This window comes from Periplaneta americana, chromosome 15, assembly GCF_040183065.1.
Source record: "Periplaneta americana isolate PAMFEO1 chromosome 15, P.americana_PAMFEO1_priV1, whole genome shotgun sequence".
Taxonomy (NCBI): domain Eukaryota; kingdom Metazoa; phylum Arthropoda; class Insecta; order Blattodea; family Blattidae; genus Periplaneta; species Periplaneta americana.
This window is the reverse complement of record NC_091131.1, coordinates 13,042,300-13,058,955: the sequence shown is the minus strand read 5'-3', so window position 1 is coordinate 13,058,955 and position 16,656 is coordinate 13,042,300. Positions and strand designations below refer to the sequence as shown.

General features: G+C 35.7%; 1 protein-coding gene across 7 annotated transcripts in view; it reads right to left on the bottom strand.

The window, feature by feature from the left end:
- LOC138714650 (myelin regulatory factor) overlaps positions 1–16,656 on the bottom strand; it is a 472,560-nt gene that overhangs the window by 63,079 nt on the left and 392,825 nt on the right. For 6 of the 7 annotated variants that reach the window (XM_069846712.1, XM_069846708.1, XM_069846706.1 and 3 more), the window contains 4 exons: positions 14,588–14,667; positions 11,807–12,151; positions 6,460–6,681; positions 324–495 (listed from right to left, as the gene is read on the bottom strand). In XM_069846712.1, coding sequence (XP_069702813.1) covers positions 324–495; positions 6,460–6,681; positions 11,807–12,151; positions 14,588–14,667 — 819 coding nt within the window. The remainder of the gene's footprint in view (positions 1–323; positions 496–6,459; positions 6,682–11,806; positions 12,152–14,587; positions 14,668–16,656) is intronic. The other variant, XM_069846710.1, reaches the window with a different exon arrangement.

The window sequence follows — 16,656 nt, the reverse complement described above, 5'->3', positions numbered from 1 at the left end:
CGGCTACAGATTTATTATTAGTATAGATGTAATTGACGTGTACATCCATGTATATGGCCATGTATAGAATAAACAATCAATCAATCAATCAATCAATCAATCAATCAATCAATCAATCAATCAATCAATCAACTGAAATATGTTACTATACAAGAAAAGTTTCTCTCACAAGCCACCAAGAACTCCTTCCTGTAGATTCTAACTTCTTTACTAAACCTTTCACTACAAGAACTGAATTACGTAGTAACCTATTTCTGTGTAAGTCTGTAATGTTACTTCATTATTTAAATCTGTACTGGCCCTCGATTGTAAAAATGACTCACAGCTCTTTGAGGTTCTGGTCACACAGTACGTGCCATGCTGTCTGCTGGAATGGCTGGAAGCGAATGCACTGATAGCTGGAATCCAGATACATTCCAGACTCCCCTGGAATGTCAAATCCATAGTCATCATCCAGCACTCCCGTCTGGTTTGAACTCGAGTCCGGAGATAATTCTGCGGGAAAAAGAACAGAGGGGAAATAATTTACATTAAGTATTCCAGACCAGAATAAAATATGGTGCAATTTTTATGTGCAACATGGAAAGCCATTTTCGGCTTAGCCCTCATATTCAGCCATAAGACGTAGTTTATAATAGTCTGTTACAATAAATTTGATTATTTGTCGATATAATCAACAATTGAAAACAGCTGAATTAGAATAAAAAATGAAAACCAAATTAAATATTCGACAGTTACATTTCGTCACATTGTTTGGAGATCTGAACATGCGCATCAGAGTTAGCCTCACTGACTATCCAGTGGTACCAAACTTGGCCATTCGTGGTTTCTGATTCTATTTAGCCGTAAAGTCTCTACAGGAATTGAGACACAGAGCTAATCAATTCTGATAGCTTGCTTTACCCATAGTCCACATCACATTAAATTTAATCGTCAAATTAATTTGCAAGTGGCTTTTCAAATTTTTCTGCTTTCATTACAAAACGGAACAATACAATGCTACGTATTTTTTTCTGTTCTGTAATAAGAAACAAATTACGAGTTATTTATGAATTGATGTGGTATGGTTAGAGTAAGCTGCAAGCCCTATGGTATTTTCTGCTTGGTTGTCAAAAAAGAGATGACATTACAGGCCGATATTTACGAAGACTTCAGGAGAATGTACAAAGGAGTATGATCATGCCCGAAACAAGAAGTTCTGTTCCGGCAGTGAAATTCATTAATTCTATTGGATTCAGTTCGATTCGATGCGCTACTTTCTGCTATCTTCCATTTAAATACATTGTGAAGAGAAATTCTGTTCTATTCAATTCCGCTAAGTGTGAGCAGGCCTTAATTGGTAGGCAACTCGTTTTATTTTGTCACATTTACCTGATCAAGTGAATTAAATGCTACACATCGTTCACAATCAGACCTATATTGGAGGCATTTCGCAATGCTCAGTGCTTGACATATTCACCACCATATTTTACAAGGGAACCTTTCAAAATCGTCAGGTCGAGACATTCAAGAAAATAAGAATAAAAAAAAACCTTTACAGGTCAGTCCATGGAAAGCCAAAGGACTACCAGCTGACCGCTGGCCTCATGCCCACATGTCTCAGCAGAGGTGAACGATCATCCTATGAGCAGGGGGTTAATGTGTGACTAGCAAAATAATCATCCCCCCCCCCTCTCCCGCCGTTATAATTGGCTTGTGGAACCAGATTCCATTATCGCTATAGCTCCTCAAATTCGTAATGATGCTGGATAGATAAAAATTTCATGAGAAAATTTCTGTCCTTATGAAGATTCGAACCGGCACTCTTTCCGTAAGCCTAGTACAAGCCACGACGCCTTAAACCACGCAGTTACGGCGCGGAATAGTCATGAAAGAATGATGAAAAATTTCAGTTGCACCTTGTATGCCACACATTAGTATAGATGAGGTCCTATACTTAATCTAGCCCTTCTACTTTAACTTCTGATATTATTTATTTGTTTAACTGTTCCTTTTACTGCTGAATAACTTTCATATTTATATATTTGTATTATTTGTATTGATCGACACATCTTTGAGCGTATATCTCACATGTATCAAGGTATATTTATGCTTATGAATGACTTAATTTGATATATATGAAATGGCAATGAATATAAATACGATGGTAATGCACACATTACTGAAGAGTAAACAAATTAATTAAAAACAACAGAAAAATATAGGAAATTAAAGACTTCGATTCTAGAACACCATAGCCAATGTCGGCATCAGCATTTTTAATTTTTAAGGGCATTTCGGTGAACAATTAATCTTCTCTTAGAGCCTGTATTACTGATACTGTTATGGAAGTAGAGTATTGACTTGCACATTATTCAGTTCGTCATTTCGCGATACAATAATAAACAAGTTGAAATCAAAACTTAGAGAAAATGTAATTAATTGAAACATGAACATTATTGGTTCATGTGCGCACAGCAATAAGGGTGAAATAGGAGCAAAAAAAAAAAACTGATACAATGAGTCCCAGTGAAGGTTTCTGGTATTTCTGTCAGCCAGCCAACCAGTGGCAGTCTACTCTCACCCTGCTACCATCCATCCACTTACTTATTATATTATATTCATAAATTAATAAGTTATAAGAATTGAACATCTCTGTTCTATGACTAACCACTAACATGCCAATTCAACTTGATGATGTTCGGGTAAAGGGGGTTGTCATTTTTTGTGCAAATGGAGTTTTGTTCCTCAGGTGAACACACAAGTTAAATTCTACGAGTGGGTGTTCAAAAAACAAAATAATACTATCATTTGATGTGTTTTATTTGTGTAGAAAATTATTTGCAATAAGTGTCCGAAGTTTAATTTTAATTAATATCAAAGCTCATTTTTATGACTTATCTCTCTTTACTCAAATACCATCGAACTGTTCCCATGAGTTCATTTCCTCTTATCTGCATGGTTGTGAATACTCTAATGTTCAGCTTATTTCATTAGTACTATTTCTTTCTTTATTTATACTGGCAGAGTTAAGGCCATAGGGCCTTCTCTTACACTCTACCAGGTCACAAAGTATACAAGCAGTGAAAATTTAACAAAAAGTTAAAGAACAGAATACTAACATATTACAAAAAAATAAAATAAAATAAAATGAAATAAAATAAAATAATAATAATAATAATAATAATAATAATAATAATAATAATAATAATAATAATTCTTTATTTATAATGGCAGAGTTAAGGCCATAGGGCCTTCTCTTACACTCTACCAGGTCACAAAGTATACAAGCAGTTAAAATTTAACAAAAAATTAAAGAACAGAATACTAACATATTACAAAAAAAAATAAAATAAAATAATAATAATAATAATAATAATAATAATAATAATAATAATTCTTTATTTATACTGGCAGAGTTAAGGCCATAGGGCCTTCTCTTACACTCTACCAGGTCACAAAGTATACAAGCAGTTAAAATTTAAAAAAAAATTAAAGAACAGAATACTAACATATTACAAAAAAAAATAATAATAGCATAATAAAATCGACACTAAACAACATGAAAATAATACCATAATAGAAAAAAAAAGAAAGTAAAATACATTGGAATATAGTGAAAGCAATTCATTCAGTACAAATGGTTAATATGGAAAAACGTAAGGAAGAATATATCAAAATGGAATGTAATAAAATAATAATAAAAAAGAAAAAAATACGAATATTAAATAAAATTCACGATAAAAAGGCTATGATAATAAATTCATCGGCTGATAAAGAGAACAAAAAGGCGAAAGGAAGGAAAAAGAAATATATAGCCTATATTTTTATAAAACTATGGCAGAGAAAAGGGCTTATAACTGAAGGGAATCTAATTCAAAAAGTGCAATTTTAATTTATTTTTGAAACTAGACAATGTCCGACAGTCTCTGACATGTTGTGGTAGAGAGTTCCAGAGATGAGCTGCAGAGACGGTGAAAGATGAAGAGTAGAAGGATGTTCTGTGTTTAGGAATAGAGAGTGTGATATGGTGTTGTGAGCGAGTATCTATTTCGTGATATGAGGACAAATGTTGAAAACGAGAAGCTAGGTAGCTAGGGTTAGAGGTTTGAAGAATATTGAAGAGTAAACTGAGAGAGTGAATAGTTCTTTCATCACTCCTGACTGGTGTTTATGTTATTCTTCATGGTTCAGTTCTTATTGCATATGAGCCAAGAGAGAGGGAATGAAGGAGAGATGAAGATCAGCACGTGAAAGCAGCAAGGTTGGTGAATCTCTGTACCTGAAATTAGTTGTGCCATTGTGTCTGCAGCAAAGGCACGCATTGAGTCAGCTAAGAATGTTTTGTAATAATTGCATATTCAGTGCGTGAACATGTACGTATTTTGAAAACGTGTATATGGAAAAAGAAATTGTGTGGCAGAGCAAGGGAAAATTTTGAACGTTAATTTCCTGGCCATCCAGTTTCTATAGAAAAACAAGAATTAAGGCCCGGTTGCAGAAACACCGATCAAAATATGATTAGCAATCAAGGAGGGTTTGATTGGCCATCAGTTATATTTCTGTTGCAGAAAGAACAATCAGTGTTTGATCGGAGATCAATCTTCCATCAGATATGATCAACAGATTTTTGCTGGTTAAGTCACTGATCATCGATTAAGTAGGCTATTTATGTTGTTCTGTTTATAATGCAGTTACTGTAATGTATATAGTAAATAGTTATAGCGTAACAATATTGTTTTCCACATAATGGATTCTTCTGATGAAGAAATTTTACAATGAAAAAAATATTATTAAGAAGAAGGCATTTCCGTGATAGACATGAATTGTTTTTATGTATAATGACAGAAAATTTGAGCAAAGATTTAGGTTAAGTAAGGATTCGTGTGTTTTGTTACTTTCAAAAATTGAAACAATGCAGACAGACAAATCGAAACCTTCCACTTTCTCCTATGAACCAAGTTCTAATAATGCTGAGATTTTATGCTGTTGGAATTTTTCAGGCGGTCTTGGGTTATCTTGTTAGGGTCCACAAATCAACTATTTGCCGAGTAGTTAGGAATGTTACGTATGAAATTGCTTTGTTATGGCAGGGTCTCATAAATCCCCAAACTTCAAACAGGGAACGATTTGAAATCCAGAGAGAATTTTCAGTCATGTCAGGATTTCCAAGAGTAGCCTAATATTGGTTGTATAGACTGTTCACATCCCCATCCAATCACCTGGTTGAAATGATGCCGAACTTTATCGAAATAGAAAAGGTTTCTTTTTTGTGAATATACAGGCAATATGTAGTCTACACCATCATTGAAATTCTGGAATGTTGTAGCCCATTGGCAGGGTTCTACACATGACAACACAATATTTTTAATGAGTACGTTACGAGCTCGATTTGTAAACAGAGAGATGGGAAATTGAATTATTTTTGGTTATGAAGGCTATGCATATTTCAATTTCTTGTCGACTCCACTAGCAAATCCCACAACAGAAGCCCCTCGCGTTTTTTTTTTTGTTCGCTTAATTTTTTTCACTATATTGTAGTCTATATACAAATATAATTCGCCAGTTTCCTTTCTACAAAAAGAAACAAAACAGCAAAGCATTCACTTGTTTTCCTAGTCACAGCCCACTTGATGCATTCGTTTCGGAACTTTTAAAGATTATCAAATTGGCTGTGGTTGCTAAATAGCGCTGTTGTCAAATGCATTTCTTTCTCAAATCAGCAATTAGTAAATCGAAACAAGTTGATTGGACATTCACGTTTGTTCAACGCAATGAACAATCAAATAAATCAGATATCAACTGACTGGCGATCAGGGACTGATTTGATTTGTGTTTCTGCAACCGAGCCTAAGGTTTAGTTGAATGAAAAAGATTCTGTGAAGGATGTGATGTGAATTAAGCATCACACAAGTTGGGTAATACTTTCAGCAGTTAACATGCGAAGGATTAATACGGAATATTATCAATATAACATAATACTTGAGCTTTAATCTGGCGAAACACTGTGAGTTCAGAGATGCAAGCAGTGGTGGTAGTGGGGGAAGAGAGGGGTAGCCGGGGGGGGGGGGGAAGTACTGCTGGTCAGCTGATAGAAACACCAGAAACGTTCATTGAGATTCAATGTATTATAATACTTGAAGTATTTGTTGGAAGCACTATGAAATGTTTCGGCTTCACTTTTAATATTTATGTGGCATGGAAGAAGGGACCGAAGGGCAGGCATAAGTCAACTTTGGGTAGTCATTAGGCCACCGAAGACCTTGCATTGGTGCTGCCCCTGCACTAGAAGCAGCCACCAATAGACTTATAATGGACGGACAGACATATGTTATGCAAAAAACGACTTTTCTGTTATCAGAGCTACTGAAAACTGTGAAAATCTCGAGATAGAATATAAACTTTGTCTTTTTACTTGGTGTGATGAAGTGGTCACTCCTGGCAGGTGACACTTGGTAAATAATGATGATATCTAATCACCTGGTTCTTGTTTTACATGCACCATATTGTTCAGGCCCTGTTGCTGACCTCCAGTGGCCCCGTTTGAATTTCCATTGGCGCCCGGTCCTGGTGTCCCTCCATCTTGAGACAGTTTCCTCTTCTTGGAGCCGCCTTGAAGGGTCGAATAGATGGCGATGTTGCTGGACTGGTGCTCATTCGTGAGGCCCGCCAGTGCTAGGGTCGAAGTATTTGGCACTAAACCTAAACAAAACAACGTCACAAATTGTAAGAATAAATAATGTCACTATAGTACATTATCGCTCTAGAGTATGCCATTAGGAAAGTTCAGGATAACAGACAGGGTTTAGAATTGAACAGGTTACATCAGCTGCTTGTCTATGCGGATGGAAGTAAATCCCGAAAAGACAAAGTATATGATTATGTCTCGTGACCAGAATATTGTACGAAATGGAAATATAAAAGTTGGAGATTTATCCTTCGAAGAGGTTGAAAAATTCAAATATCTTGGAGCAACAGTAACAAATATAAATGACACCCGGGAGGAAATTAAACGCAGAATAAATATGGGAAATGTCTGTTATTATTCGGTTGAGAAGCTTTTATCATCCAGTCTGCTGTCAAAAAATCTGAAAGTTAGATTTTATAAAACAGTTATATTACCGGTTGTTCTTTATGGTTGTGAAACTTGGACTCTCACTTTGAGACAGGAACAGAGATTGAGGGTTTTTGAGAATAAGGTTCTTAGGAAAATATTTGGGGCTAAAAGGGATGAAGTTACAGGACAATGGAGAAAGTTACACAACGCAGAGCTGCACGCATTGTATTCTTCACCTGACATAATTAGGAACATTAAATCCAGACGTTTGAGATGGGCAGGGCATGTAGCACATATGGGTGAATCCAGAAATGCATATAGAGTGTTAGTTGGGAGGCCAGAGGGGAAAAGACCTTTGGGGAGGCCGAGACGTAGATGGGAATATAATATTAAAATGGATTTGAGGGAGGTCGGATATGATGATAGAGACTGGATTAATCTTGCTCAGGATAGGGACCGATGGCGGGCTTATGTGAGGGCGGCAATGAACCTCCGGGTTCCTTAAAAGCAAGTAAGTAAGTAAGTATAGTACATTATGCAATGAGCTTATAATGGTAGTAATTAAGACGCGAGTATGTTTATGAAACGAGCGCAAGCAAGTTTAATAATTTTCATACGAGCGTCTTAATTACCATTATAGGCAAGTTTCATACGACTTTTTATGCTCGACCATATTTCTAACTTGAAATTATTCATAAGTATTCATGTTATTCTTATCTGACTGGGGAGCGGAACTGACCTTGTGCAATATCTCGTAAACTGTGAGATGTGCGCAGACGCGAAAGTATTGATTTTTTCCTAGAAACAAATGTCATTGACCTTGATATAATCTAGAGAGTAAAATAAAGATTAATCTTGACATAACCTTGAAATTGGTTCAGGCATTGAAAAACGAGATGACAAATTGAATTTATTTGAATATTATTTACAATTAACGCTAATTATTATAGTAACAGAACATAACCTTCTGCGACAGTATTGGATTTCCAGCCTCGGTGACGTTTCGCTAGTTGTCTTTCGATTGCATATCCGAGAATAATCGATACTTGCGCTTTCATATTGCTGCAGTGGTGTTTTCTGATTGGTGGAACACCTGAACTTTAATGAATAGGTGTACTTTAATGAGGTCCATTAAAGGGCTGCTACCAGGTGTATAATTACTACATTTCGGCATGATCGAGCATAAAATATATTATTTCTTATTATAGGCTATTTACTACGAAGAAATTAAAGTAAACATTACCGGAACTTTAAGTAAAGTTTTATTCGGCAATTCAAGATCCCTTTCATCCAACTCGCCTCCATCTTCATTTTCTTCGCGAGATAACAATACTTTTAAATGCAAGAGTTCTGTCTAATACAATGCCAACCCAAGAGACACAACGTACAGTGACAATGAAATGCGTCACCATGGAATAGTTCAACTCAAGTCAATTTCTTATCAAGAATAATTGCATATATTATGTTACCATTTTTAATAATCTTACACTTTTAAAGTTTTTACAAAGTTTTGCATTTTAATAACATGTGTTAAAGTGAATCTCGGGAAGAATCAATAATAATAATTACAAGAAATTTAACAAATTTTAAAGTATCAATTGAAGTATTTGTTAAAGAAAATAATATAGACGGTGTTTCAAAACTAACGCTAAATTGCAATTAAAATTGAATGAGGGGGAATCTGGACGAATACCTCAGACACGTTAAACCTTGTATTTAGAAGGGAATATTTTTATTGAAACAAATATTTTTGCGACTATTGTTGAGCAAGTTATGACATCATCGAGAACATTTTTAAATGGCATCCTAAAGTTTTTTAATATCATCTGAAAGAGGGTATTTTTATGTAATATTTCATTTGTTTTGTACAGAAGCACTATGGTTAGGTTACTATGGTAACAATTTTATTTATTGATATATTTTGTTAGTAGCCTACCTGTATTATGAAAGCAGTTTTATTGATGAAATGAATATAAAACAAGATGTTCTTAACAGAAAATTATCTTTTTATGTCTTATACATGTCCATGTGCTCTGAATTTCGCTTTTATTCTACTCACAGTTGACAAAGAAATAGGTGGCCGATTTTGGACGAGTTTAATTGAAAAGTGTGCATACCTCTTGTTGTGGTAAATCTTGTCACCAAACCCTATCTCAATTCTTTCATTTTCTGTCAAGAACATCTTGTTTTATGTTGCTTACATCATTAAAAAAAAAAAAAAGTCGACCTGGTTGGCGAGTTGGTATAACGCTGGCCTTCTATGCCCAAGGTTGTGGGTTCGATTCCGGACCAGGTCGATGGCATTTAAGTGTGCTTAAATGCGACAGGCTCATGTCAGTAGTTTTACTGGCATGTAAAAGAACTGCTGCGGGACAAAATTCCGGCACATCTGGTGATGTTGATATAACCTCTGCAGTTGCGAGCGTCGTTAAATAAAACATAACATCCAACATGATTAAAAATGCTTCCATAATGCAAAATACATCAACAATACAATTGTTACCATAGTAAACATAACCATAGTGCTTCTCTATCAAACAAATTAAATAGCCTATTATACAAAAAAGTATGCTTTTTCATATGATAATTACCGTAAACTGGGGTTACTTTGAACACAGAGGAAACTTTGAACATTTTTGTCAGAAAATCATATTTAGGTTCCTACATGCTGTACTTGTTATAGATGGAGGTAAATTATCATAAAAATCATTCTCATATCAAATTTACCTTCATCTATAACGTGCAGCATGTAGAAAACTAAATATAATTTTCTGAAAAAATGTTCAAAGTTTCCTCTGTGTTCAAAGTAACCCCAGTTTACGGTACAAAAACTATAAAGTGCCTATTTAAAAATGTTCTCGATGACGTCATAACTTGTACAACAATAGTCGCAAAAATATTTTGTTTCCATAAAAATATTCCTTTCTAAATACAAGGTTTGACATGTATCAGCTTTTTGTTAAAAATCCTCTAATTCAGTTTTAATTACAATTCCGGATTACTTTTGAAAAACCCTGTATATTGTGTTTTATTGGTATTGGATTTGAGTCCTTTGCTGCAAACCATTCGGAGGCATTCTTAAAAAAATTGAGCGTAATTAAATATAATTCATCAATAACATTATTGAGGAGAATAAGGTGGTATTATATGCAAAACAATCGATTCAATACTGATATTATAAGATGTGTCGTTTGTTTATCATAACTAAGATAAGGATAGTCTAATAGTTCTAAATCTAAATTCGTTCATTATGATAGTAATTTATATAATTTCAAGGGAAAAATTGTTCCGGGGCAGGGTATCGATCCCGGCACCTCTGGTTGAACGTACCAGCGCTCTTACCAACTGAGCTACCCGGGAACTCCACCCGACGTATACGTCACTGTGTACGTTAACAGAAAACCACAATTCCAAGTCACACAGAGATTTTGTGCACTCGATGTGGGTCTCTGGCATTTCATCAGCCCACGCGAGTTGTGAGGATATAAAGGGAAAAGTTGAGATGGTGTCGGGTGGAGTTCCCGGGTAGCTCAGTTGGTAAGAGCGCTGGTACGTTCAACCAGAGGTCCCGGGATCGATACCTGGCCCCGGAACAATTTTTCCCTTGAAATTATTCAAATCTGCTTTACAGGGAGCTTTACCTGAAAGACTAGATTTGCATGGTGTAATTTTATATGATATTCTTATTGAATTTGGTATTCCCAAGAAACTAGTTCAATTAATTAAAATGTGTCTCAGTGAAACATACAGCAGAGTCCGTATAGGTCAGTTTCTATCTGATGCTTTTCCAATTTACTGCCAGCTAAAGCAGGGAGATGCACTATCACCTTTACTTTTTAACTTGGCTCTTGAATATGCCATTAGGAAAGTTCAGGATAACAGGCAGGGTTTGGAATTGAATGGGTTACATCAGCTTCTTGTCTATGCGGATGACGTGAATATGTTAGGAGAAAATCCACAAACGATTAGGGAAAACATGGAAATTTACTTGAAGCAAGTAAAGCGATCGGTTTGGAAGTAAATCCCGAAAAGACAAAGTATATGATTATGTCTCGTGACAAGACTACTGTACGAAATGGAAATATAAAAATTGGATATTTATCCTTCGAAGAGGTGTAAAAATTCAAATATCTTGGAGCAACAGTAACAAATATAAATGACACTCGGGAGGAAATTAAACGCAGAATAAATATGGGAAATGCGTGTTATTATTCGGTTGAGAAGCTTTTATCATCCAGTCTGCTGTCAAAAAATCTGAAAGTTAGAATTTATAAAACAGTTATATTACCGGTTCTGTATGGTTGTGAAAATTGGACTCTCACTCTGAGAGAGGAACATAGGTTAAGGGTGTTTGAGAATAAGGTGCTTAGGAAAATATTTGGGGCTAAGAGGGATGAAGTTACAGGAGAATGGAGAAAGTTACACAACACAGAACTGCACGCATTGTATTCTTCACCTGACATAATTAGGAACATTAAATCCAGACGTTTGAGATGGGCAGGGCATGTAGCACGTATGGGCGAATCCAGAAATGCATATAGAGTGTTAGTTGGGAGACCGGAGGGGAAAAAGACCTTTAGGGAGGCCGAGACATAGATGGGAAGATAATATTAAAATGGATTTGAGGGAGGTGGGGTGTGATGATAGAGACTGGATTAATCTTGCACAGGATAGGGACCGATGGCGGGCTTATGTGAGGGCGGCAATGAACCTTCGGGTTCCTTAAAAGCCATTTGTAAGTAAGTAAGTAATTGTATAGTTCCCACTCACCTAAGTTCTGTAACGCCGGGCCTGCAGGCGCTGCTGTGACATTTAAACTAATCGGAGTTTGAGCCTGTGCGGGGGGATTTGTACTGTTGGGGGACGGGATGTTGGGCGGGTTGCTGGCCTGCTGCGTCAGGAGCGGCGTGAGCACCGGATGCTGCACCAGCAAGGTCTCGCTCACGGGCAGGTGCTGCTGCGGGTGGTGTGGGGGCGTGGGTGGCGGGGGCTTCACGAGGTTCATGTGGTGCGGCTGGTACAGGTGGTGCGGCAGCGAGTGGTTGTGGTGGTGGTGCGGGTGCTGCAGCAGCATCTCCTGGTGCAGCCCAGTCGTCCCCGATGAATGCTTCTGATCTGAAAACATTTTAGATGCTACTTGAAATAAGTTCCTATTGGTAGTAAGTGCTTGAAATGGTATAGTAGGATTTTTAAAGGATCCCCAGTCGGTCTCTTTTGTTGCTAGAAGAACTTAGCCGCACGGTCAACCCCGGTCATTAAGGGACGCGTGCGGAAGTTTCTAGGCGCGCAGTTGTCACATTTTACATTGACTTCGCCACGTGGGTATGAAACAATCGTGCGTATTTGCTTGTTTTCGACACAGAACCAATACGCGGTAAGTGTGAAATACCACATTCAGTATTCCCAACGTAACACACATAACAATTTCCCTCTTCTTACCGCTTAAGCGCGACATTCATTTTACTGCTTTAGGCTTTTAACATATTATTCTTAGAGACGTTTAACATAGTAATAATTATAAATTGGAAACTTACCACTGCAATTTCACCTAAATTGCAATGTTAATCATTGTTTTTAAATATTTGCAAAAATTAAGTAAAGTCTACTACTCCACGAAACTTATTGCATTCCTGATACAAGTAACATTAAGGAAGCCGTGAAAAAAATCAAGAAGATTCCAGATGCCGATGTTATTACTGCAATATGTTATATAAATAATATTGTTAAAATATTAAAATGAAAAATAAATCATTACATAACCTTTCCGTTTGTTTTAAGTTCGCATTTATAGACTGGGGGAAAAAAAAGACAGACGTATAACACGGCCTGCTGGAGTATAGTAAACACAGAAAACATTTTATAGCAACAATGTTGAAGAAAGATATTTTGGTTTTCCGAAGTTGCCGTCATTAAACAGAAACCAACATGGAGATTTCATTGCAACTAATTAGAAATTTGTCTTTCAGTTATGTAATAAACGATCTTCGCACAAAATAATGTACGATACACGAGTGGTATGTTTGTTTTCATGTTCTCGGAAATTAAAAGAGCTCAACTACGTTTCGCTTTTTCAATCTTTTCCTCGAACACGAAAACGTCAACATACCGCTCTTGTAACGTATATTACTATTCTATACAACAAATTGTACTTTTATTCAATCAATCATGAATTAATGAATGGTAATTTTGAGGTACTGTGTGTATAAAGATTCGTTATATAACCAATGTACGGTCAACTTCTTCAAACTAATATATTTTCATACTTATATCAATAATAATAATAATAATAATAATAATAATAATAATAATAATAATAATACACTGTAAGAATATTGTCAATTTGTGTTTCGTGTCTCAATCCGCAGCGAAATCTGAAATGGTATGTAATAAAATATGACAGCATTTTGCTTCTATTACCTCTATTCCTATTTTTTTATTGGTACACGTCATTCTCAAAGTTCTCGTTTAGGTTCATGAACATTCAATTTTCTCGTTTATACAGTATACTGGGTGTTCATTTCAAAGTGTGTCATGACGTCACTGTTGTTGAGTCACCGATTTGAAGCGAGTTTCAGACGTTTCAAGACGTTCTTCAATCTGAACTTGAGAATGTGTACGGTATAACTTGAACGCCGTAGCAACAGATGGCGGTCTGTACGGTCTGTGTGCTACCATAACCTCTTTCGAACTGTGTTTTGTGCGGGCAAGTCGTACGCAGGGTATTTGTTATCATCGGTTGCGTACGGTAACATTCCACAACACAAATCAAATGCTCCGTGTCCATGTTGACCGTCGAAGTTAATGTCAACAAATACGTAAGTAATCGTCTTAACCCTCTCGCCATATCCCCACAGTAAGAAAAAAACTCACCTCAGTACGTGTTTCCAAACAGTTCACATTCCTACCACTACCGGCGTTACCGTACGTATCGGTAAGTACTCTTCAGAATGAACGCCGTACTTGCTAGGCAACTTCTCTGGCACATAGTTAATACGCCTCTGCGGAAGTGTAGGAAGATTGAATTCTCTAGGCTCATCGGCTAGCCACATGACGGCATACAGCGAGCCATGACACACTTTGAACTGAACACCCAGTAGATATAACTAGAGAATAATAAAGGCCAAAATGTAGGCCTAGATATGAATGTTATATTTGTTACTTATTTGTGTTGCGTGTAATATTTAAGTAATGAAAGATCGAGTTAATGCATAATTTCTTACTGAATGAATTTTGTAGGCTACGCTGAATATTACAATTTCTTTGGCAGTGCGTAAAATGAATAGCAGTGAGTAAAGTGATTACTTACTTTTCTACGCACTTGTGTTTTAAAGGCTCACTTTAGGCACTAGTTTAACGAAGATTGGTTTATTTTGTATGTGCTCTAATCACTTCTGTCTTTAGTTTTCGTAGTTTTTATCTGATAGAATTATTAGAGTATAATAAAAATGTAACACTGTTTACCAAATGCACAGACAAATAATTCTGGTTCCTGAATGAAAACACAATTAATCTTAAATACTAGAAATAAATAAAATCAATATCATTACGTACGTGGGGAGTGGGCTCCAGGATCAGGAGGTGAATACGGTGGCTCTGAACCAGAATCTGGAGGGCTCTCTGGAAGATTGTGACTGAAATATCAATGAAGTACGTTAGCGCTCTAGACGCAAGTGCACTGTTATATACAAGTTATTATAATACAATAACTAATTACAAATAGCTTTACACAAATTATGCAATGAAAAATACAAATTTTGAAGCACACGTGTTATTCAGAATTATATTAACAGGTATATTAAACTCATGCTTACAAAATTGATGAATGGACATAGGCTATTTAATATGTCACTCATGAGATGTAGGCGTGTCATATGTGAAGAGCAGGTAGATTACATTTGTCCAGTGAGCTGTTGTGGCGGATATTACCGCGTTCTCCCTCTCCTCAGACATCATTCCATCGACACTGAATATTATTTCGTTATACCGCCAGATTAATGAATACAATTCTCTCTGTCCATATTAAATAAACAATTACTAACATCCGTGCAATTTAAACGAAGGTCGTTTCTGTGATAAACTTGGACTTACATTTAATTCCGTTCGTCAGTCATCATGATCGTCAACATTCATTATAATCAGTCATTATGATCGTCAACATTCATTATAATCAGTCATCATTATCATCAATAGTAATTATAATCAGTCATCATTATCGTCAACAGCCATTATAATGAGTCATTACCGTCAATAGTCATTATAATGTCATAAATATCAACAGCCATTATAATCAGTCATCATTATCATCAATAGTAATTATAATCAGTCATCATTACCGGTAACAGTCATAATCAATCATCATTATCGTCAACAGTCATTATAATCAGTCATCATTATCGTCAACAGTCATTATAATCAGTCATCATTATCATCAATAGTAATTATAATCAGTCATCATTACCGGTAACAGTCATAATCAATCATCATTATCGTCAACAGTCATTATAATCAGTCATCATTATCATCAATAGTAATTATAATCAGTCATCATTACCGGTAACAGTCATTATAATCAGTCATCATGATCGTCAACAGTCATTATAATCAATCATCATTATCAACAGCCATTATAATCAGTCATCATTATCGTCAACAGTCATTATAATCAGTCATCATTATCATCAATAGTAATTATAATGTCATCATTACCGGTAACAGTCATTATAATCAGTCATCATGATCGTCAACAGTCATTATAATCAATCATCATTATCAACAGCCATTATAATCAGTCATCATTATCGTCAACAGTCATTATAATCAGTCATCATTATCATCAATAGTAATTATAATCAGTCATCATTACCGGTAACAGTCATTATAATCAGTCATCATGATCGTCAACAGTCATTATAATCAGTCATCATTATCAACAGCCATTATAATCAGTCATTATAGTCAACAGTCATTATAATCAGTCATTATCGTCAACAGTCATTATAATCAGTCATTATCGTCAACAGTCATTATATTCAGTCGTCATTACCGTCAACAGTCATTATAATCAGTCATTATCGTCAACAGTCATTATATTCAGTCGTCATTATCGTCAACAGTCATTATATTCAGTCGTCATTACCGTCAACAGTCATTATAATCAGTCATTATCGTCAACAGTCATTATATTCAGTCATTCATTATCAACAGTCATTATAATCAATCATTATCGTCAACAGTCATTATATTCAGTCGTCATTACAGTCAACAGTCATTATAATCAGTCATTATCGTCAACAGTCATTATATTCAGTCGTCATTATCGTCAACAGTCATTATATTCAGTCGTCATTACCGTCAACAGTCATTATAATCAGTCATTATCGTCAACAGTCATTATATTGTCATCATTATCAACAGTCATTATAATCAATCATTATCGTCAACAGTCATTATATTCAGTCGTCATTACCGTCAACAGTCATTATAATCAACAGTCATTATATTCAGTCATCATTACCCTCAACAGTCATTATAATCAGTCATTATCGTCCATAGTCATTATAATCAGTCATCATTATCAACAGCCATTATAATCAGTCACCATTATCATCTTCAACAGTTAT